We start from the raw sequence: 21,399 nt of genomic DNA, 5'->3' as shown, positions 1-21,399 counted from the left end.
GTATCTAAATGAAATTAATGTCCTAGATAATTAATATTTTGCAAAATAATCATTGCGCGCATTTTTTATTTTGTCTGTTAAATAAATGTTAAAAAGGAATAAAATTAATTTCTAATTTCTAAATATAAATAATCGCAATTGTTAAATATCATCATATATTTCAATTAATTCGATTTTTCACATAACAATCAACGCGACGCCCATAAGCCCATTGTGCAGGCAATACTACGATCTCACGGAGTTGACTTGACCGAACTGTCGCGCGCATTTGCATTACCGACGCGAGGTATTGTATCCGGCGATGCTACGATCGCACGGAGTTCACTTGATGGAACTGTCGCATTACCGACGCGATACCGACACTGTATTCGGTAACACTAATGATATTATACTGCTATTATTTTACGATATTATTCGTTATACATAGCATATGTATATGTCCAAAACGATGGATTAATTTTCCGTTAGGTGCAATCATATAAATCCTCGATATTGCAGTGAATGAATCAAATTGCGCTTGGGAGCTTTGGAATGGCAAAGACCGTGATAAATAATAAATAAATAAATATGCCCACCTGTGATTGTTCCACCGACACCCGATGCCTTATCTTGTCTCTCTCTCTCTCTCTCCGTTGCCACTCACGACATACTCCTGTGCTCACGATTCACGATTCATACAATTTACGCACGAACGCACTCGTGCAACGCTCGTTCGCGAAAACATAAATTAATCGCATTAACCACTATAAAACACACCGACCGCGGCGACCGCGCGGCACTTTGTATGGTCGATGTGACTTTATCACATCACAACGAAAAAATACGCTCGCGTAAAAACACGATCCTTTCGACTGAATTTAAAGTAAAGGCGGAAAATCTGCCTGTCATGTCATCGCGAAGAAATACGTAAATAGCACGGTCACACACAATTTCAAGCAGCAGGATCAACTATTGATCAACCATATCATGATATTGGATGAATGCTGGCAATGCTGAATGCTGCACCTGTTGCACCCATCTGCACTTTGGTGCACTTTTCGCGCTTTTAACGACAGTAAGTATAATACAATCACGTTTTGCAGCAACTATTATCTTGTATTATGATATAATTAAGCGATATCCGAACCATATGACTCCACATATTTATTTCTTGCATTACAGTTGGACTTCAACTAAATATATTTTGCGAAATACGCATTTTATAAAAAAGAACTATATAATATAAGGTAATGTAAAATAAAATCTCCAATGTACGAACACTGAATCTATACTACGCAATTGTCAAATACTAAACTACGATTAAATTACAGTTCATTACAGTATTAATTATAGCTGTATTCGTTAAATAAACGCGTCGCGATGCGTCACTCGACTCAGAATTAATCTGATGAAAAATTTGAATATAACACCTTCACTTGCTGTCGCGCGATTCGAATTGTATACAATTCTAGTGTAAGCAAACATAAATGTCAAGATCATTGCAAAATTCATTTTTATTCGATGCTTTTTACATTTCAATAACGTACTCATGGCATAATCACTGATACAACAAGAATTATCACATCTGTGAGAATAAACAATATCTATAACAGATAATTAAATAATACATTTAAAAATGTGCTCGTTTTCTTAAATCTCTGTTCTATTTACTTCGAAACACCGATGCTAAATTTAGAAATTTCACGTGAAAATATATCTTGTTCAATTGTGAAATTCTGTAATAATTTAACAAAATTTGTGTCATTATCCAACTATTTTTTTTCTTCATTTTAAAATTATATAATTGCGATACACATAGCCTATGAGAATTGCTTCTTCATGGTTTTTAATACTGTAACATTCTTCCTCATGTTCCACATTAACAATATAAAAAGGCACTTTTATCAAATTACTTCGCATTAACAATTTGCAAAAAGTAGTTTCACAAAATATTCCGCAATATCTCACTCATTGCAAATTTTTTATCGTCAAACAACAAGAAACATAGTATTACTCGCAATCTCGTAATAGCTGGCTCGAAATTTGGATCGAGTTCAAGTGAAGATCTGTAGAAACTTGCAGCGGTCTCGAAGTCACCCTGTAAAAAAAAGTGTGAGTTAAATGTCTGCTTCATTATGTAATACAACTTGTAACTGGTGTAATAATATTTAATTTACCAAAGCAGCATGAAGATTAGCGACAACATAGTGATTGATTATGAAGTCCGGACCAATTGAGAGTGCTATCTGAGCGATTTCGAGGGCCTCGTGGAAATAATTCTGCGAACTCAGTAAAGACGCCAGATTCACAAGAAGTATGTCTTGCATATCCTTTGGAGTGTTCTCTAGACTTTGCCACATGCAATCCAATGCTTTGCGACTGTCGCCTGCCACGCGCCAATAAAATGATGCAGCTATTGCCAAGGTCCAAGAAGCATAGTGCTAATTCAAGGCAACATATATTGATTATAATGTGACGCACCGAATACGTAAAACACCGAATATGTAATTATAGGATCTGATAATTCACCTTTTGCAAAGCAAATGCAATTTTGGTCCCGAGTCCTTGCAAAGTTTCGTTCTGCGTTCCAGTTATCATCATCAGCCACTCGGCCATATCGAGTTCAGCTTTATATTGCAGTAACTGCGAGAATTGCATCACCTCTGTTACACGACTCATTTCAGAATTACTCTTATTACATACTGGCTGTAAGTTCGGGATATCATTGTCCAATGACTCGATCTCATCTTCAATGCTGAAATCGAAGAATTAATTTACAAATAATTTATATAATATATGTGTACTGTAGTATATTTTTCATAATTTGCCGATTACGTACGTTACATTTCGTCGTATAAATTTATGAAATACGAATAAAGAAGCAGCCCAGTCCTCATACTTGAGCTCGTCGCATTCATCCTTATTTGGATAATACGACTCCTTTTGATTGTCAGACATCTTATCAAACGATGAATCGGTATATGTATATAGCATATCCTTCGATATAAAAATTATTTATAAACCATTTCAGGGATTTATAAATTAAATATATGAAATAATATAAAGTGTTATCTTATCTTTAATGTGTAATTTTATCGTGGGAATTGCTTGCTTACATTATCTGAAATTTTAGTCATATGCACATGTGGTTCATGTAGTTTAGTTGCGCTATTAGGAAGTAATAAAGAATGTATAAGACCTTGGCGCACATGTTCTTTCTTACTGTAGTATGATACGTCCAATAATCCAATTTTGTGATTACTCCAACAATTCATCCCTATAACAACAGTTTTCATCTATCAACTGGGATATAGTAATAGAAAATTTGTTTTTAAATTTAATTTTGAAAAAAAAAACACTACAAAAAAAGCATTAGCTCTGCATTTATGCAGTACATCATGTATATAAAATAAAATCAAATTACATGACATCCAAAACAGGTAAAATAATAAAAGAGGCATAAAGAAATAACAATAATCTTTATTATATACTATCATACAAGGAAAAAAACACAAATAACAAGACAAGATTATGACAACATAAAATACGTGATTATAAGCCAAAATTAAGTTTTGCTCCAAGCAAAAAAACAACAAACGTAAATTCAAGATTGTGTCAATAAAAAGTACATAGCACACAGTCTAAAAACGGAGTCTACTCTTAAGATATATGTGCGAAAGTACACACCTGTTCTTTCTTCTGTCTCTGTTGAAACATACTTATGTTTACAATTCTTGACTTGCCGTTTACGTAAAAATGTATCACTTGCTTGCAAATTATATTTAGTAAGTAAGACAGAAGGCAGGTTCGTAGAATGTTTGTGTAAATTAATTCTTTGTTCTTCACAGCCTGTGATTATGACAATGTTTGTCATTATTCATCACAATAACCTGCGTTTTTTAGAACACAGTACCGTCAACAGTGAACAAAATTAATCAACTGAAAAAACATATTCTGTGCAAATTCAATTACAAACAATAAAACAATAATCGCAAAAAAACAAAATTAAAGATTAGAAAATGTTAAAAAATGAAGGAAAAATCAAATTAAAGAAATAAGAAAAAGAAGTGAGAAGTTAATCCATATTTTTCTTTCTTTCTTTTACTTTCCCTATTATTTTTAATTCATTACTTTGAACTCTATAATTATCACTATTTACAATAAAAATAAATTATACACCTTTCATAGAATTTGTGCAACATAAACAATATAAAATAAACGAAAAATAACGTGAAGATGTGCAAAAGATTATATCAAATATTTAAAAAATGTGTTGAAACTATCTCATGAAATTGTGTTAATTATATACATTTATACATACCTAGACAATTACCTGTAATAACATTAAATTTTTCGCGACAGGCTAATGTTTTCAATAACATTAATGCCCTACCGTCATACAAATGTGAATCCACCCTTAACGCTTGTTTCAAGTAATGTATAGCCCCTGTATAATTTCCTTTTATATTCAATAATATACCAAACAAAAAATTAGTCATTGGCTGAAATATAAATTGCAAAATATATAATTTTTCTTTGTCCAGTCAATAAGTAGATTTAAAAAATGGTCTTTTTGAGTTTTGTGGAAATATTATTTGTGTATAGAAACAAAGGTCTTCCTATGATACAAAATTTAATTATATTCTTCATGCATACCTCCACAGCATTAATTTGTAAAGCTTTGTCCGTAATTCTTAAAGCATCGTCAATTAAACCTACTTTGTGGTGTATCGAAGCTATACTAATTAAAGGTACATCTTTAAATTCTTTAGGAACATTTTCCAATGCTAATTGAAGACAATCCAAGGCTAAACGAGGTTTTCCTACTACTCTCCAATGTAAAGATGCGAGCATAGACAACACCCATGGAGCTGCTACTTTCTGTTTTAAAACATAATTAATTTTTTTATCAGAAAATTATGATTATGTATGTAATAATAAGAAAATAATAAATTATACCGCTTCAGTTGCCGTCAAAATCCTTTGACCAATTTCTGCCAAGTCCGCAGTTTGAACTAAATTATGTAGAAATGGTTTCAGAGAAGCGTCCGGCGAATGCTGCTGCATCGTCGCGTCTAGTAACGTATGCGTAATATATCTCTCATTAAACGATTTAGGTGATTGGCATATTGGTGGATGCCATGGTAATGGATGCTTCTTCCATGGCTCTATATCAATCAATTCATTTACGAACAAATGTGTTCTAGTAATATATAGAAACATAGAATTAATACATTATATGATATAATACGGAAAAAAGTTTGAAGTACACTTACGCGTAACCTTTGTTTTCAGGCGATAAATAAATAGGTAAATATTGTTTTCCATCTCCAAACATTAGCATAGAACTATCACAGTCGGATATCTTTGGCCAGTAATCAGCTTCAAAATCTTCATTTCCCTTCTTAATTTCCACATTGTGATATTTTGGACTCTTTGTTGGTGAAGCAAATAAATTATTATACTCTATATTTAATTCCGTCATCATGTCTGTAACAATATTAAATAGATTTTACTACTTGCAATATATAGGTTGTAAAATTCGTAAAAGCTACATCTGCTGCAAGTTACAAAAATTACCTTTTGTGATACGATTACTGTGCTCCTTCACTTGTTTTTGCAGATTTTTCAACAGGTGAAGACTAACATGAACATTCTGTAGCATATTCTCAGCTATTTTTTTCCTATCTCCTAAATCCATATAAGATAATACAATGTTATTATCGATATGATGAATTGACCTCTCAACCGGATTTATCGCGAGTAAATGCAGATTCTGCTCTCGCACAAAAGCGAGCTTAATTTCTCTGGTGGCAGATTTAATATTTTGCTCCCAGAGCATATGCTCATAGAGTTTGAACCACTCCTCCTTCCAATCCTGATACGCATGTATCTCTGCCAACACATTCCGCAAGCGCCTGTAATAATCATAATCATAAACGTTTTTCAGCACAGCTGTTTAAACGAGGAATAATGATATGAACTTACTGATCAAATAACAGTAAAGATGTTTCCAAGAAACGATGGCATAATATGGCGTACTTCATCTGTTTGGCCTCTATCATGTCGGGCGCCAATCTCAAACAGTTATCATAGCACGCTGCAGATCGATCGAAGTCGCCGAGAGATGTGTAAATATGGCCCAGCGCCAGATGATGATAACTCTCTGTTGGATTATGATCTATCGCCGCATGCAAAATAATCGCAGCTTCGCCAGAATACCTCGCAGCGTGTAAAATGCCGGCAGTAGTCAGAAGAGGAATATCGCGATATTGCCTTAATCACGTACAATGCTTTCGTTACGAGATCAGTAAAATTACACGGTGGTCTTCCGGCGACGCTTTTTCTCTAGTATCTTCTAAACGAGTTTCTTATTATATTACCTTGGAGCGCATACAATCGCTCTACGACTGCACTCTAAAGCATTGTAAGCATTTCCCATAATCCGCCAATAAATCGACGCTAGATTCAAGTATATCCAGGAGGTACTATTGCGAGATAAGCTATAGGCGAGTTGATGACCAAATTGATTGAGATCAGTGTTCAACGGTAGATACCTCATTAGGCTGAGTTCTTTGCGCTGCGTAAGATTCTTTCGGTTTTGCATTGCCTGATACAACAAAAATGGCATTACATATATGTTACAGAGTTATGGTATGAAGAGCAATGTTACAAGAGTTGTCACTTACTTTAAGATGTTCGAATGTATATATACTGAAATCTAATGAAAATGTTCTCTGACAATCTGGAACTGTTTGTTTACTGTTAGCTACCACGTTATATAACATGTAATCAGTTTGGCTGTAATAGAGAGATAGAGAAAGCATTATTTCAACATTCAAGTATTTTCTCAAATTCAAATATTAATTATAATCACTCACTCTATCCCATCTTTAAGTCTATAATCGATTACAATGCTAGCGTGTACGTCGACGTCAGCCAACGACTTGTCCCACGAGAAACAGTCAGAGTTGGAGCTTTCCGCATCAGCCATGCCTAGACCAACAAACTGATTGTCAATGGATACCTCCTTCCTCGAGATCTTTTTGTATATGGCATCGGCCGTTTCCCTGCGTTTTTCCTGCTCGAGAAATCCCAGAAGGTCATACGGTCGGCGCATATCGAAGACACTGTCGTGCTGAAAATGTGAAAAGGAAGGTAGTTCAATGCCAAGCGACCAGACATATCTATTGATAAAATTGCCAGGTCATCAAGAAATAACGCAATGTTTTACGTTTACATGTGACAATTCTATTGAAAAGATCAGAATCAAATGTTTCCATTGAATTATATGGAGAAAGAGGGGAACACTCACCTGCGGCTGAATTCTCCCATTTTCCGTGACATACCAATGCTTGATGGCCGAGATTTCGAGTATCACCGCGAGCACCGTGGCAATCCTGCAGGACACGTTGCGCCGGGTCATTTTCCACGAAATAACCCCATACAACGTGCCACGGGCTTCATCGATTCTGCTGCGAGAGAAACCCAGCGGCGTAGACCATGGCTGCGTCGGCTGCCGGCTGCGAGAACAACACGCGTGTTTCTGTCCAAAGTCCAAGATGCGCCGCGCACAGCAAGATTCGCGCGAAGACGTCTATTGCGTCGCGTATTTCCTGCCGGAGTGCTTCTTCAGGACGATTCGAAACGTACGCGATTACGTCGATCACGACGCGGTGTCAGTGACTATCATCAACACCAAGTCAAGTTGCCTTGCCAGCCATTGATACAAGATACAATAAAATGTCATAATAAAATCTTTGTCGTTGGGTTTCATAATTTTTAGGTATTAAACGTGAAATGCAGTTGGAACTCCATTACTACGGGTCTGAAGGAATAAAAAAAATCTGCGTCTTCCCATTAATCCAAATATTCCTGAGAATACTAATAGTGCGGAAAGTGTAGAAAGTGCAGAAAATGTAGGAAATGCAGATAGCGCGGAACGGGCAAGAAAAAACAATGAAAGGCATTAAATATTTCTACAAAAAATTTATTAATAACTCATATTATTGTATATATATATATGTATATATATATATATATATATATATATATATATATATTGTATATAAAGTTATTTAGAAATTATTTAAAAACTGTAAATTATTTAAAAACTGTAAATTCTTTACAGTTTTTAAATAATTAAATCGCGTCAATTTAATTTTGGAAAGGGAAGGGTTTTTAATGTTCCAACGATAGCTGCGTTTCAAATCCGGCTGTGGATCGGCGCGCAGTAAAAAGTTGGAATATATATGTATTATTAATAATAATTAATACATATATACGGAAAAATTAATATTGAGCTGCCTAAGATCTAAGCTTAGACCGAAAACGGCTTGTATCTTATTCGATTATATATAAAGTTATTTAGAAATTACTCTATATAATACTCTAGCTAAGTACACTCTGTAAAATTTAATTTTGAACTAATTATAAAAGTTTTATACGTTATTTTTTTATATTTTAGTATAATATAATTATTACTATATTATATTTAACGCAACATAATATTTATAATATTTATAAATATGTTGTTATTTATATAAATAACGTATAACTTATCGATTTTCTCGATTAAATCCAAATTTTTTTATTTTATAACATATTTATCATTGGTTATCTAATTTTCACAGCTTTTATCGCAAATATGTAATATATATGAGGTTCGCATAGCAAATGTACCTCATCTCTGCTCAAAATGAAAGATAGATTAGATTGGAGCAAACGAGAGAGAGAGAGAGAGAGAGAGAGAGAGAAATTTCTAAAAATAAAATCTGGCGTTTGTAAATAAGTAAGTGCATGAGACTTTGAACACGCGACAGATGTTTAGTAGCGCTAATATGTTTGTATCAATATTTGTACATCAATTGCAATTTTTAAAAAACATTGAAGATGTTTTTTTTTAATTGCAATTGGCGTTTCCTCCAAATGTTTTTCTACCTTACGGGATACGACTTGTACGGTAACTTGCAACGAAATACATCCATCTACACTTTTTGTGCTCGAGATAAAAGATTATAATGATTAGAGTGAGGATGAATATAAAAACAAAAATATCACTTTGGTAAAATTTCCGATTTTCGTACGAATTCAAAAGATATTCTCAGAGATCTCATAATCAAATTTTATGAAAAAATTTCTTTTTACATAACAACGTAGAGTCGTAGAAAAACAACGCTTCATTTTTACGACGCGTTTCTAACGATCGCATTATCTCGCTTATCGCAGTCGCGCGAAACTCTCGAGAGCCTGCATGTATTTAATCGTCGCAAAATATGATAATTTCAGTCGACTGAAATTATATCTTATCTTCCCGTATCTTCCAAACAGTATGACAAACGTGCGCGTTGCGTCGCATTAACCGATCTCGTTCGACGAAAATTTTAGTTTATACATTTTCGTTATTTATTTATTTCTTTTACAAATCGCGGTCCTAAACTTTCCGTTAACTTCAATCGCGCCTCTTTTCCTGGCGCCGCCGCGGCCGGCGCGGCCTTGACAGGGGAGTCTTTTCTCCGCGTCAACTGTCGAGGTATACGCGTATACGCCGAGGTGATTCCGCGCCTGCGTGCAGTGTCGCGGCCCGCACTCCTTGACGCCGACTGCTCCGCCAATTGCGGAATGTTATGAAAGTCCTCGAGACTCCGCGGCACCGTGCCTATCCGACGTCCGCGTCATCCTCGTAGCGCGAACGAAACGAAACGAGAATCGAGATCGGGGGGTAGTCGAGGCCGAGATCGCGAGCGCGCAGTGCCAGTCTTCTTCTTCGCAGTCCCTTTCCGCGGCGTGAGGGCCACCCTCGTCTCGCAGCCATGAGTCTAGTGCGGCAGAACTTCCACGAGGAGTGCGAGGACGCGCTCAACAAGCAAATCAATCTGGAGCTATACGCCAGTTATGTTTATCTGTCCATGGTCAGTCGGCGTATCGATCCCAGACACAACCCAGAGCTCTCCGGTCATCCCTCCGTCATCCCTTGACCGCGCTCTCGATCGAAACACCCCGCGCGTGTTCGCGTGTACCCCTGACAATTGCTGACAATGAGCGCAATCCGATAGAATCGTAGATCGCTCCTCTATATGTCGCACACGCGCGCCTCTCGATGACACTACAGTTTAAATCAGTTTAAATCTTTCATGCCGATCTAGATGTTACGTAAAAGTTACGTTCATGTAATATTGGAGACGCTGCGAGGGGAGATATCTTCGTCCGCTGTTTTCGCTCTCGTCGAATACATTCAGCTATTACGTTGTAGAGTTCCATTATGCTTCTCCCTCTAGCTCCGTCTCCCTTTCTCTAATCTGATACTACATATATATCGATGTTTTTCGCCGATGAAAGTCGCCACGGCGAAGTTCTCCGTTCGTCGACCGAACGAGAGCGCGGTTCCGAAGGAGATCGACGAATTTACGTTGATCGTAAAGCGTGATGTCGCGCTCCCCCTTGTCGGAATTTATCCCGCGATGCGTTTTTCCATGTGCCACGCGTTTCGTTGCAGGCGTACTACTTCGACAGGAGCGACGTCGCGTTACCGGGCCTGTATAAGTACTTTAAAAAGGCGTCGGGCGAGGAACGCGAGCATGCCATGAAATTTCTGACTTATCAGAACAAGCGGGGCGGCGACGTCGTGCTGACGGACATCCAGGCGCCATCCAGGAGGGACTGGAACAGCGCGAAGGACGCTATGACGGAGGCTCTGCAGCTGGAGAAGAAAGTGAATCAGGTGTGTGTATGTGTGATGTGTGTGTTGCGTATACGCGAGCGCACGCGCGCGTAATCGATTTACCCGCCGCGCGCCGGGAATAGCGTGGCAAAGTAAAGAAAGGGACACCTGGCACACCTGAACTTAACCTGGTATATTGAATCTGATTAATTTAAACGAGGAATCTCTCTTTTCCCATCTCGGTTTGGCAAAATCGTCGAAATCGAAGAAGTGACTGTCACTCTCCTGTGTCGATGTCTTTCACAAGATAAAATTTATAACTAACGTCCAAAACCGTTTATTAAATTATTAACAATGTTGCTGTTAAGATTGTTAAGTTTTTAATAGGTATTAATGATTGCTATAAATTTTATTGTAAATCAAAATACTATACTGAAAGTCAGACAGGTGACTAACAATAAAATCCAACTTGGCGCGTTTTTTTTTTTTTTTTCGCTAATTGAGTCTCAAGGTTGTTCTCGCGTTGTTCGTTAATTTAATTATTACAAGTGGTATAAATTCTTCCGCTAAACGCGCGCGTTTAGTGGAAGTAGCGCGATTTTACGCAACCATGTAGCGATTGGGGGTGTAACTCAGTGGTAGAGTGTCCGCTTCGCATGCGGAAAGTCCTGGGTTCAAATCCCAGCTCCTCCAGCCAGTTTTTTTTTTCTCCCGCTTCGCGGTCAGGCGACCCGCGCGTGTCCGGTTTCGCGCTAATTCAACGCAAAATCGTGATTTTATTCTATCGATCGATCGTTTTCTAATTTTTGTAGAAGCTGCTCGAGCTGCACGGGATCGCCTCGACGCACAACGACGCGAATTTCCTGGATTTCCTGGAGACCGAGTTCCTGCAGGAGCAGGTGGACGCGATAAAGGAGATCGCCGATCATGTGACTAATCTGGAGAGAGTCGGGGAAGGCCTCGGGGTCTTTATCTACGACAAGGAGCTGAAGGATTGAGATGAACAAATGTCGCATCTGAAAGATTTGCCAAAACACAAAAAAATTAAATAAAATAAAGGGCACTCATCAAGTAGGAGATTTTAGATAAATATCTCGAGAACGCGGTATTGATTCGTAATAATTTGGTAAAAAGGATTGATAAGAAATTCGTGTTGAAAACAGATTCTGTATACGAATATAGATAGGCGAGGAAGCGGATGTTCGTAATGTTCGTATTATATATTGTTGTTCGCATTTGCATTCCGATTGTGGAAGAAGGCACGTAGCTACTGTGATTTTATCATGCGACGCAGAAATGATCAATTGACTCGTGCAATTATCTAGCAGTTAACTTTTTGAGATATAAGTATCATATATTTCTAGGCTCTACAAATTGTAATCGCACATGATATTGTACTGTTTTAAATCAAACATTAATAATAATTATTGAAGATTCTACAGCGATCCAGACACTCGCTCACCTAATCCCTAATAATAATAAAACGATCGTTATTGTACAAAATGTCTCGTATTTCGTCAACCGCATCGTATTCTCGCAATCGAACTAATTGGAATTTTCATTGATAAAAAATAGGTTTAGGCTCGCCTACTAGATGATAATTTACCATTAATGAACACACATATATGTCACATATGACATACTGTACGAACTAAAAGAGTTTTTGGTATAAATTGAAGTAAAAAATGTCCTATGTTTTATGTATTTTTTATTTAATATAATCATTTTAATGTTTATATACTATGACGACTTCACATAATATTATTTTATTTATCTCTTATATTTCATACATTTCAATAGCAAATTCATTAATCCGGCCTGGTTTTTAATAGTGCCGGATTATATAGCGAGATTAATTTTACTGTGTAATATATATATATATATATATATATTTTTTTTTTAATGTTTTATATTTCGTCACATATATTTCTGAAAAATGTTTTCCTACATTTTTCTACAGTCCTCTTTTTCGCTTTCCGAGCAAGATACGAGATTCGTCATCTCGAAAGATTTGCGAAGATGCAGCTGAAAATAATGAGCTTCTCATCAACCTTATCGACGTGGCCACGTTATAAAATCTTCGTGCGGTGCGTACTGCGTCACTGCGTCAGTTACGTCAGTAGTGTCTAGTGTCACTGTCAATACTGTCAGTCAGCGAGTTCTCTCGGATCTACGAGTTGGCATGGTCGCAGCGATAGCTGTATTAAGTAGCTGCCGTAACTCGTAACCCTAGAAATCGGTATTGCACAATGACACGTGGCCCTGCCCTTGCGTCGGTGACTTCGTAATTATTCCCAGTGCGTCTGTCAGCTGTCAGCGTCGTGCGCCAAGTCGCGCCGTAAGAAATGCATCCGTTGTACGTCGTCGTCGGTGCGCTGCTCTGCGCGTCTTCGCTCGTCTGCGGGGTAAGTGGAGCCTTCGACGTTTCTTAAAAACGCCAGCGGCGGGTCTTTGTGCGCGTACTTGACGCGAGGGTCAATTTTCCAGAGCGAGCTCGAGTACGACGGCTGGCTGCAGTTGAGGTTAGGGCACGCGTTCAACGACGACCCGGTGCCCGTGTTCACGGAACGGGGAAACATCACGGTGTCCAGCGTGCGTAGCGGCGCGTCCGTCGTCGGGCAGAACGGTCTGCTGCCGGCCCAGATAAGCGCCCTGAAAAATCTTGCCGAGCACGACGGCAAGTACAGACTGAAGGCGCTGGCTCGCACCTCTTCCGGCAGCGAAATCGCGTTCCTCACCTCGGTGCCAGCGGTAAATGTCTCGCGAGCAAGCCCCTAGAAATCGTCCATGTCCTACCGATAGATTCCTTTATAAGAACTTACTCCAGGATGCTCGCCCAAGATGATTTAGAATATCTTGATCGAGGAACATGACACACGTGGACGATTCTTATTAGTTTCTTTCATTTGATGGTACATTGTGTTTTAAGGCCCCCGTACAATGAAAAATGTGGAACAGAATTAGCAATGAGGACTAAGGGCCGATATCACAGTCTCCGATTAACGTGATCCTCCGATTAAACTTACTCTGCATCTCTTTCTAACTGTCTTTTCGTCTCTTTCTAGGGGGACAGTTAGAAAGAGATGCAGAGTGAGTTTAATCGGAGGATCACGTTAATCGGAGACTGTGATATCGACCCTAAGGAATCAGGAATAAAACTGGATGTACAATGAAAAACACAGGCAACAGAAACAGACGATAGATTTTTGACCTATTAGAAGCCATGTATCAATGCTACATCAGCTTGATTCCTGATTCCTTAGTCCTAATGGCTGATATCTATTTCTTGTTCCTTATATTTTTGTGCGGAGACTCTTATTATGTTTGAATGTGCTGATTGTTTTCAATTTATAGTGCTATCTGCTTGGCTCGGATCTGGAAGACGTCATAACGATATGGCTGGACAGTACAGCAGAGCCGATAGCTGTGAGCATTTCATCCACGGGACCCTGTACGCTAGATAATCCCTTCACGAACATGTGGACCACCAATGTTGTGGTCAAATATCCGGATGGCGGTCCAATCCCAGACACCGCTATATATATCCAGAAGCTTGAACGAGAACGAGAAGCAAGGGAGAGAGGGGAAACCAAAGATAATCGTTCATTCCTTGCGAAATACGTAAGAATATTGTTTTTGTAGAAGTTTGTATATATGTATATGTATACAAGAGTCTACGTACAACTCGTTTATTTTTGTTGCAGTGGATGTATATCGTTCCTTTCTTGATTTTTCTGCTGCTATCATCCGCGACGAATCCAGAAGCTGGCGGAAGTGCACAAAGACAATGATCTAATAAAAATAATTTGTGCCTGCGTGTACATTTTACCCCAAAGAGTGGTCTTGTGGAAATTATTCAAATTTATAGTATAATTTCATAAAGTGATAGAAATAATATCAATAATAATTATACTTAATAATTATAATTAAAAGTATTACGTAATACATATAATTACATTTCTGCTAAAATAAATACGATTACTAAATTGGATGTATTGACTGCGTTATTCTAAATACAACAGAATAATGATAACGTAGGTATTGCACGGTATTGTACAGTACAGCTGTGACATCTACAAACGATAGAGTCAGCTGTAAAAATCAATATTTCCATCACCGTGCCAATGGTAAAGGCACAACATTGGCAAAGCATATCGCGACAATGTAACGCTAGCTCAGAATGGCAGAATTCTCCTTAAACATTCAGAGACATATAAAGGCAGGTCTTGTCGTGAGTGGAAAATTTGACGGCTCGCATGCGTGCCTTGCGGCTGCTACACCTGGCGGAACTATTTTGGTGCACAGTCCACACAGGCAACCGCAGGTCGATTACTCCGATCACAAGCAGTCGAGTAAAAGATTGTCATGGAGCGGCGAACTTGCGGAGCTCCAAATTGGTACCGAGGTCCGAATGTGCTGGAATGAAAATGTTACAAATTGTTTCACGCATTAAATAAAATTTCGCATCATTCTGTATTTTTATTTCGTGCTTTCCTAGTGTACGAAAATTCATATTATCTAGGTGAAATCATTATGCACTGGTCGCCTTGGGGAAGATGAGAGGGATATTCTTTTGGTCGGTACTATTTCTCACGTGCTCGCTTATCACGTCGAGGATAATGCTGATGTTTTCTACAAGGAGGTATTGATTATGATTTCGAGTTAAGTTATAGCAGAATCTATAGCTTACAATACTGATTACTTCAGATGTCGGACGGTGCAAGTTGTATGATTGTTGCAAAAGTCGGCTGGCTACCAAACCACGTTGTAGTGGTAGGTGGCAACTGCTCGGTGACAGTCTTAGATTCGCATGGAACAGAAATATTTTGGACAGTAATGGGAGGTATTGTTACCTCACTGGCAGCGTTTGATTTTGATGGAGATGGAGAAAATGAAGTGAGTATATAGGGCGATTCTTAGTAAACACGTTCAATTTAATATCAATTATTGACAAATTTTCTTCCTATTTTGAAATCTGGATTTACGCTTGAAGCATCAGGATTAAGAATATCACCCTGTATATTCTTTGCTGTACGACTTTATTACTTAATTTTTTAGTTACTGACGGGTACAGCAGATTTTGAAATTAGAGTGCAGAAGAAAGACAGCATGCTTTGGGAAACTAAGGAAACAGCGGCGATCGTTGTTCTCGCTGATCTCCCGAATAGGCAGTTCGCTTATGCTCTTGAAAACGGAACAATCGGGGTCTACGAAGCAGGACAGAGACTATGGCGAGTTAAGGTAAAATGCTTACATAGGAGAAAGTTTACATCTTAATTGCGCGCTCGTTAAAACAATTTAATCGGATTTGCAAAATATAATTTAGTCAAAGCACAAGGTGATAACCGTAACCACTTTCGATATAAACGGCGATGGTGTACCGGAGCTGATCACTGGTTGGAGCAGCGGAAAAATGGATGCGAGAACATATAACACCGGTGAGGTCATGTTTAAGATTCAACTACCATCCGGCGTGGCGGGCATAGTAGAAGCTGATTATCGAAGAACGGGCAAACCTGATCTGGTGGTGGTTTCTACTAATGGCGAAGGTATAAACTTTTGGAACTCGTTTTCCCTGCTAAACAACTACGATTCTTGCTGCGAAATTCTCATTTACTCTCGCACGCTTTTTGTAGTGCGCGGATACAGCACTGGCTCTGCCATGCAAGCTCCAGAACCCGGCGAGATAATTCGTGAACTATTAGCTAAGAAGCAGGCACTCCAGATGGAATTGCGACAGAGGGCTGCGACGGGTTCTAGTATGTACTACGGATCGAGACTAGCCATCAGCCTGCTGACAAAGAGGGGTGCAGCCCGCGTCGCGCTTGCCGCTGGACCCGGGCTTCTGGTAATACGCTACATTTGTACAGGACATATCCCTGAAACCGCTCGAGAGTTCCCTTCCGTCACAAATATCTTGATTTCTTCAATTTGAATTTAATTTGATTTTTCCTCAACAAAAAAAAAATGGAACCGTATTATTAAAGTCGCGAGATTTCGTAAATGTAATATAATATTTAGGTGCATTGCGCTATAGTCTTTGCTGAGGGTGTTTTTGAGGGTGAGACGCTGGTCACCCATCCCAACCGGCCGCAAGGGGAGTTCGAGATCGCGCTTTATCCTGCGAAGAATGATCCCGTAGACATTCACGTTAAAGTGTACGTCGGACCACCTGGTGCCGATCTACTACAGGTAATTGATAATTGTTGTAAAATATACAGAACATAATCGTAATGTAAATTTTAAATCGTAATACATCTCTAACGTTCGCTAGGTCTTCGAAATAACGCGGCAGTTGCCAAGATTTTGTATGTACGAGCGCATCCCGAAGCCTCAACATGTCCCAGAAGAATTATCGAGCAATGGCGTTGTGGTGGACGTGAGTAACGTTTAAACTTCGTAGATATTTTAATAATATCTAAAAAGCTAATGTTAATACGAATACGTAATCCCGTAGGTCGCGGAGAGACCACAGCGGATCGCCATTTGGCTGAACCAGAGTCTCATTCTGGGAGAGGAACTGGAGGTCGTGGAGAGCGGCCCGAATGCCGGATGCATCGAAGTGTGGCTTCGTGGGATGCGGGACGAAAAGGCGCACTGCTTCAAATCGAACGCCGGTGGAAAAGTGATAATCCAGACAGATGATGCGACGTTTGCCGGCGACATTATCCAATCTCTCGCTATGTATTTAGGCGTCAGAGAACTAAACTCAGAAGCCACGTTCCCCGCGGAGGAGAAGAGGATGTTGGACGCGTTGGAACGCGTCAAGGGTACGTCGTTAGAAAAGAAGGGGGTAGAATACGAAGTGATTTCCGTTGACAATCGATTTTTCTCTAAGCGAAAGTCATCTTTCGAAGATCTACTGCTGTAAAAGACGCGTTTTGACTAATATCGAAATATTCTTTAGGCTTAAAGGAAGTCGACGCGCGACTTCAGGCGGAAGCCGCGGGCGGTGCCACTCTTCTGAAGAGTATTGTGATTCGCCTAGAAGATGCTAGAATCCTCGAGAATATTGACGATATGCGAAAGAAACTAATGCAGTTAAAGAACATCAACGGTGACTTGATTCGAGAGCACGAGATTCGGCTCAACAGTCATCGGGAGCTCGCGGCTAGCTTGAAAGAACTGAACATCGGGGTGCAGCGTGTAGCGAGGCTCAGAGGTAACGTTTTTATTGTAGAACCGTTGCTCTTTTTTTATATTTTATTGCAATCATATTTATTTTTGCAGTTGGAAAAGCTGCCTCGAACGCAGTAGCTCGTTGTAGAGCGGCGATACAGGACGAAAATGCGAAAGCTCTTGCGCTCGCGATAAGACACGGCTAGATCAAATATATCTACAGGCTACGCAATATAATTATCAATTTTGCAATTACACCATGTAATTCTTTTTGTAAAAAATATCTCAAAACTGCCGGCATTAAGTATCTATAATATTATTGACAAAGATGAAAGTTCGAAACGTTGTTAATGAATTCATCTACACAAGTAGTTTTTCTTACAAATACAGATTTATTAAAACATTTAAAATATAATCTTTTTATACAGTGTTCTTGCTCGATGTTTCGTGGAATAAAATTATTTAGTTTCTCGAGACTAATCTAACGATTACAATAAATTCCCGCGAGCGGAGATGCTAAATCTTCTTTCCAATGGAGGAGGTGACGTACAACGGAGAGAGTTTATACTTCCGTCTGTGCAAGCTCTCATTCTGAAAAATGCCTGCTGCTGTCCTGAACTGTGCAATTCGGTCAGCAATCTCAATATGTTCATGAATATGGCCGTGACCTGTTAAAAGAAAATAATCGCAAATTGTCAGGGCCGCCGTTACATAAAGACCCGATATTATCTAAGAAAGAAATATTCTTTCGACGCCATGAACATTATCACTCCCACGTTTCTGTAATTCTTTTTGCTCTGGTGCGTGTTTACGATACATGTAAAATCCAATTGCTGTACGTCTCTCATTCGCCATTTTTTAAATATTTTTTCATACGCAAAATCACAGAATACTTTAATTTTTGTGCATTTTTATATATTAAATAAGCGTACTAATCACAATAATAAAATTATTATTAAATATTCCAGTAATATGAAATCAACATATATGTTTTATTAAAATTATGAAAAAAATATCTTAGACGATATATTATTCCAAATATATTCTATCAAAATTATGAAAGAATTATCTTAGACACGATATATATTTTGTCATATTTGTAGAAAAATCAGAGAAAACTCATTTCAGCTTCTGGATATTTCATACTTAATAACTTTCATTATTAATTATTAAATTAAATTTACGAATTTACAATAAAAAACAATAATATCTTATTTTTTAATTGTTCCCAAAAAGCTTTATTTACATTAATTATTTTTATCGCTCCGATACTCGGCGAGTACTGAAATGCGTTGATCCATCGTCGTCATTACAATGCGTAGATAAAAATACTAAAATGCTGTTGTTCGTATCGCGTGTCTTGAGGACGGGCGATATAGATTTGTTTATGGCTCCGCCGATCACGCGCAAATGCCATGACCGCGGAGTAAACAATCATTTAGAATAATAATCTTCGTTGCGATTAGCTGATAGATTAACCGCATCGTGTATTTATCGCGCGGGCGGTTCGCGTTCATTTATAGCCTATCGATTTTTTTCGGGGCATCAAAAATTGAAGATCAGTACTATTTTTAACAATCAAAGAAAAGAATGATATGATACCATAATCTGAACCCAATTGTTATTTTGACCGAGGCGCGAAAGAACCGTTTCTCTCTCTCTCTCTCTCTCTCTCTCTCTCTCTATCTTATAATAATAATAATATGAGATTATCCTTTACTCGGCGCGAATATATAATCGACCAAAGATATAAATATTTACACGCAGGTCGTTACCTGATCAACCGATTCCCTTACGGAAATCTCGTGGAAAGCATGAGCCTCGATTTCTTTTGCCCTTTTCTGGCCTTCCAGGGCAGACACCATTCGCTCACCCGGCGAGCAGGAGAGATCGGCCTTGTTTCCCACAAGCAACACGACCGGTGGCACCTTTCTGCCTCTTCTCGCGTGCGATACCAAAAACCTGTAAATACACGACATGCACATATGTACCTCGCGCGTTCGAACGAATTTAATATATCGTAGAGTGCAATTATCTTCTGATAAAATATATGAGGGGGGAGGGAGAGAGAGGGACAAACGTACCTCAGGCGGGAGGTCTCGTCGAAGCTGACCCGGTCCGTTACCGAATAAACGAGAACTATCGCGTCGGCCCATCGTAATTTCGGCTCGGTGGAGGCGGGTGGACATCCGGGTGGATCCGCTATTTCCCACGAAGATCCCAGATGATTGTCCACGCGGTAGATTCTGTCCGTGGTGCAATCGTACTCGCCTATGAAACGTTTCGTGGCGAACCGCACGGCTAAAGCTGATTACAGGATTCAAAGCAAAAATAACATTAGAAATATATTACTTCCGTATTGTCTTCGCTTAAGAAAATTGCGCTATCTTTGATATGCAAATTCGTGAAGTTTAATAAAACTACACTGAGAAAAAAGTTGTTAACTTGACTAAATATTTTCAATTGATGATTATTATTTTTTAAATTAAAATATTTAAGTATTTGAGGCAAATTACGTCAAATTTACCTGTTAGATTTAATATGTCGTATTTAATTTAAATACATAAACATTTCGATGAAAAAAATAATAAATTATTTGAAAATATTTAGTCAAGGTAACAACTTTTTTTCTCAGTGCATTTTTATTTGTTACATAGACCTATGTTTATTTAATTAAAGGAATGAATCGTTTAATGATTTCAACTAGATGCATCCGTGTTTTATAATTTGTCCGCTGAAGAAACTGTTATCGATCACTCACCCGATTTGCCGACGCCTGGCTGGCCCAGTAAGATCACTTTGATCGTCTTGAAAGATTCCTTGGCGAGGCTGAGGCCCCAGAGCATCGGAGGACTGTTCCTCTTCTTGACGGACAACGACGAACTATCGCTATCCATGTCTTTATCGCTACTGATTTCTCGGCAGGGTGTCCCATCGATTATGAACCCCTTCGTACGAACCCCTTCCGGTGATATTTAATGGATGCATTTATTCATAGCAATCTGTCGCGCGCGCTCTTCGAAGGGTGGGCGCACGTAATAAACAATGCGCGGGACGACGTCACTTCAACTGCGTCATTAACTATTATTAGAGTAACATATTGCGTAGGATCTACGTGTAAGTTGCAAAAAAAAAAAAAAAAAAAAACACGTCATGTGAGGGAACAACGTCATAAAATCCCAGACGCGCTTCCGATTTCAAGAATATCGCGGATCGCGTAGCCAGCTGATCGCGGAGCAATTGTTGACGCATCGTATTTGGCACGCACGTGCCGTCGCGCTACGAGCTACGACGCAACCAGACGGTTGTTATTGTTGTTAATTTTACGTAAGACCCTAAAGGGGAATCGTGGGACTCCTCGGTGACTTTTATCACTTCGTATTATGCGTCTCGGCTTTCACGCGGCGTTTCTTCTTCCGCAGACACGGCGCCGGGCTGCGGCGGCCGGCCGGTCGCCGACTCGCCGACTCGTCGACTCGTCGCCTCATTGCATCGCTCGTCGGCGCGCATCGCGGTTCGATGCACTTACTCGTACTTACACTCGGCTCGCCCGTGAGCGGTATTGCGACTAATTGTTTACGACTATATTCAGCGTCGCGTTGCATTTAATACGATACTCTCCTTCTCTCTCTCTCCTTCTC

General features: G+C 39.0%; 5 protein-coding genes and 1 non-coding gene across 8 annotated transcripts; 4 read left to right on the top strand and 2 right to left on the bottom strand.

The window, feature by feature from the left end:
• Positions 1 to 1,475: 1,475 nt before the first annotated feature.
• On the bottom strand, positions 1,476 to 7,919 carry LOC139768245 (tetratricopeptide repeat protein 17-like). Of its 3 annotated transcripts, none has more exons than XM_071698235.1 (16): positions 7,295 to 7,919; positions 6,861 to 7,117; positions 6,669 to 6,780; positions 6,363 to 6,589; positions 5,968 to 6,255; positions 5,560 to 5,897; positions 5,256 to 5,469; positions 4,939 to 5,182; positions 4,636 to 4,860; positions 4,313 to 4,481; positions 3,667 to 3,828; positions 3,096 to 3,256; positions 2,819 to 2,976; positions 2,509 to 2,734; positions 2,157 to 2,420; positions 1,476 to 2,077 (listed from the first exon to the last, which is right to left on the bottom strand). In XM_071698235.1, exons 1-16 carry the CDS (start codon positions 7,403 to 7,405, stop codon positions 1,922 to 1,924), a joined length of 3,312 nt encoding a protein of 1,103 aa, XP_071554336.1. In that variant the 5' UTR covers positions 7,406 to 7,919; the 3' UTR covers positions 1,476 to 1,921. The 3 variants fall into 3 exon arrangements, with proteins under 3 accessions (XP_071554336.1, XP_071554335.1, XP_071554337.1); XM_071698234.1 differs by having other exon boundaries at positions 4,301 to 4,481; positions 7,295 to 7,918; XM_071698236.1 differs by lacking the exon at positions 3,667 to 3,828 and having other exon boundaries at positions 4,301 to 4,481; positions 7,295 to 7,918.
• A 1,476-nt stretch (positions 7,920 to 9,395) lies between these two features.
• On the top strand, positions 9,396 to 12,078 carry LOC139768248 (soma ferritin-like). Its single transcript, XM_071698239.1, has 3 exons — positions 9,396 to 9,890; positions 10,475 to 10,699; positions 11,452 to 12,078. Exons 1-3 carry the CDS (start codon positions 9,792 to 9,794, stop codon positions 11,635 to 11,637), a joined length of 510 nt encoding a protein of 169 aa, XP_071554340.1. The 5' UTR covers positions 9,396 to 9,791; the 3' UTR covers positions 11,638 to 12,078.
• Positions 11,261 to 11,332, top strand: Trnaa-cgc (transfer RNA alanine (anticodon CGC)). Its single transcript has one exon. It is a non-coding gene; the product is annotated as a tRNA-Ala (tRNA).
• A 649-nt stretch (positions 12,079 to 12,727) lies between the features above and the next one.
• Positions 12,728 to 14,630, top strand: Emc10 (ER membrane protein complex subunit 10). The gene is made up of 4 exons (XM_071698238.1): positions 12,728 to 13,044; positions 13,127 to 13,390; positions 13,994 to 14,260; positions 14,344 to 14,630. Exons 1-4 carry the CDS (start codon positions 12,985 to 12,987, stop codon positions 14,428 to 14,430), a joined length of 678 nt encoding a protein of 225 aa, XP_071554339.1. The 5' UTR covers positions 12,728 to 12,984; the 3' UTR covers positions 14,431 to 14,630.
• Positions 14,631 to 14,778: 148 nt separating this feature from the next.
• Positions 14,779 to 18,173, top strand: LOC139768250 (BBSome complex member BBS2). Its single transcript, XM_071698240.1, has 11 exons — positions 14,779 to 15,044; positions 15,162 to 15,281; positions 15,347 to 15,535; positions 15,698 to 15,880; positions 15,966 to 16,188; positions 16,276 to 16,487; positions 16,661 to 16,831; positions 16,914 to 17,018; positions 17,097 to 17,409; positions 17,547 to 17,801; positions 17,870 to 18,173. Exons 1-11 carry the CDS (start codon positions 14,820 to 14,822, stop codon positions 17,962 to 17,964), a joined length of 2,091 nt encoding a protein of 696 aa, XP_071554341.1. The 5' UTR covers positions 14,779 to 14,819; the 3' UTR covers positions 17,965 to 18,173.
• On the bottom strand, positions 18,128 to 21,128 carry LOC139768246 (ras-related and estrogen-regulated growth inhibitor). The gene is made up of 4 exons (XM_071698237.1): positions 20,520 to 21,128; positions 19,843 to 20,065; positions 19,534 to 19,720; positions 18,128 to 18,426 (listed from the first exon to the last, which is right to left on the bottom strand). Exons 1-4 carry the CDS (start codon positions 20,653 to 20,655, stop codon positions 18,247 to 18,249), a joined length of 726 nt encoding a protein of 241 aa, XP_071554338.1. The 5' UTR covers positions 20,656 to 21,128; the 3' UTR covers positions 18,128 to 18,246.
• Positions 21,129 to 21,399: the final 271 nt, after the last annotated feature.

The sequence above is a fragment of the Temnothorax nylanderi genome, unplaced genomic scaffold (assembly GCF_030848795.1).
Source record: "Temnothorax nylanderi isolate EJ_2023f unplaced genomic scaffold, tnyl_v1.0 TNYL_tig0015_pilon, whole genome shotgun sequence".
In the NCBI taxonomy this organism is placed as follows: domain Eukaryota; kingdom Metazoa; phylum Arthropoda; class Insecta; order Hymenoptera; family Formicidae; genus Temnothorax; species Temnothorax nylanderi.
This window is presented reverse-complemented; position numbering and strand designations above follow the sequence as displayed.

Bases quoted from the DNA above. Each gene is read 5' to 3' on its own strand.
- LOC139768246 (XM_071698237.1), bottom strand. From the start codon at position 20,655: ATGGATAGCGATAGTTCGTCGTTGTCCGTCAAGAAGAGGAACAGTCCT. The intron at 20,066-20,519 runs GTGAGTGATCGA...TCCTGTAATCAG, and splicing joins GCCAGGCGTCGGCAAATCGG to CTTTAGCCGTGCGGTTCGCC. The intron at 18,427-19,533 runs GTAACGACCTGC...TTCTTTTAACAG, and splicing joins TAAGGGAATCGGTTGATCAG to GTCACGGCCATATTCATGAA.
- LOC139768245 (XM_071698234.1), bottom strand. From the start codon at position 7,405: ATGACCCGGCGCAACGTGTCCTGCAGGATTGCCACGGTGCTCGCGGTG. The intron at 6,781-6,860 runs GTGAGTGATTAT...TCTCTATTACAG, and splicing joins AGACTTAAAGATGGGATAGA to CCAAACTGATTACATGTTAT. The intron at 3,829-4,300 runs GTATGTATAAAT...TCATAATCACAG, and splicing joins TATTACAGGTAATTGTCTAG to GCTGTGAAGAACAAAGAATT.
- LOC139768250 (XM_071698240.1), top strand. From the start codon at position 14,820: ATGGCAGAATTCTCCTTAAACATTCAGAGACATATAAAGGCAGGTCTT. The intron at 15,045-15,161 runs GTCCGAATGTGC...CATATTATCTAG, and splicing joins AGCTCCAAATTGGTACCGAG to GTGAAATCATTATGCACTGG. The intron at 16,189-16,275 runs GTATAAACTTTT...CGCTTTTTGTAG, and splicing joins GGTTTCTACTAATGGCGAAG to TGCGCGGATACAGCACTGGC.
- LOC139768248 (XM_071698239.1), top strand. From the start codon at position 9,792: ATGAGTCTAGTGCGGCAGAACTTCCACGAGGAGTGCGAGGACGCGCTC. The intron at 9,891-10,474 runs GTCAGTCGGCGT...GTTTCGTTGCAG, and splicing joins GTTATGTTTATCTGTCCATG to GCGTACTACTTCGACAGGAG. The intron at 10,700-11,451 runs GTGTGTGTATGT...TAATTTTTGTAG, and splicing joins TGGAGAAGAAAGTGAATCAG to AAGCTGCTCGAGCTGCACGG.
- Emc10 (XM_071698238.1), top strand. From the start codon at position 12,985: ATGCATCCGTTGTACGTCGTCGTCGGTGCGCTGCTCTGCGCGTCTTCG. The intron at 13,391-13,993 runs GTAAATGTCTCG...TTCAATTTATAG, and splicing joins TCCTCACCTCGGTGCCAGCG to TGCTATCTGCTTGGCTCGGA. The intron at 14,261-14,343 runs GTAAGAATATTG...TTTTTGTTGCAG, and splicing joins GTTCATTCCTTGCGAAATAC to TGGATGTATATCGTTCCTTT.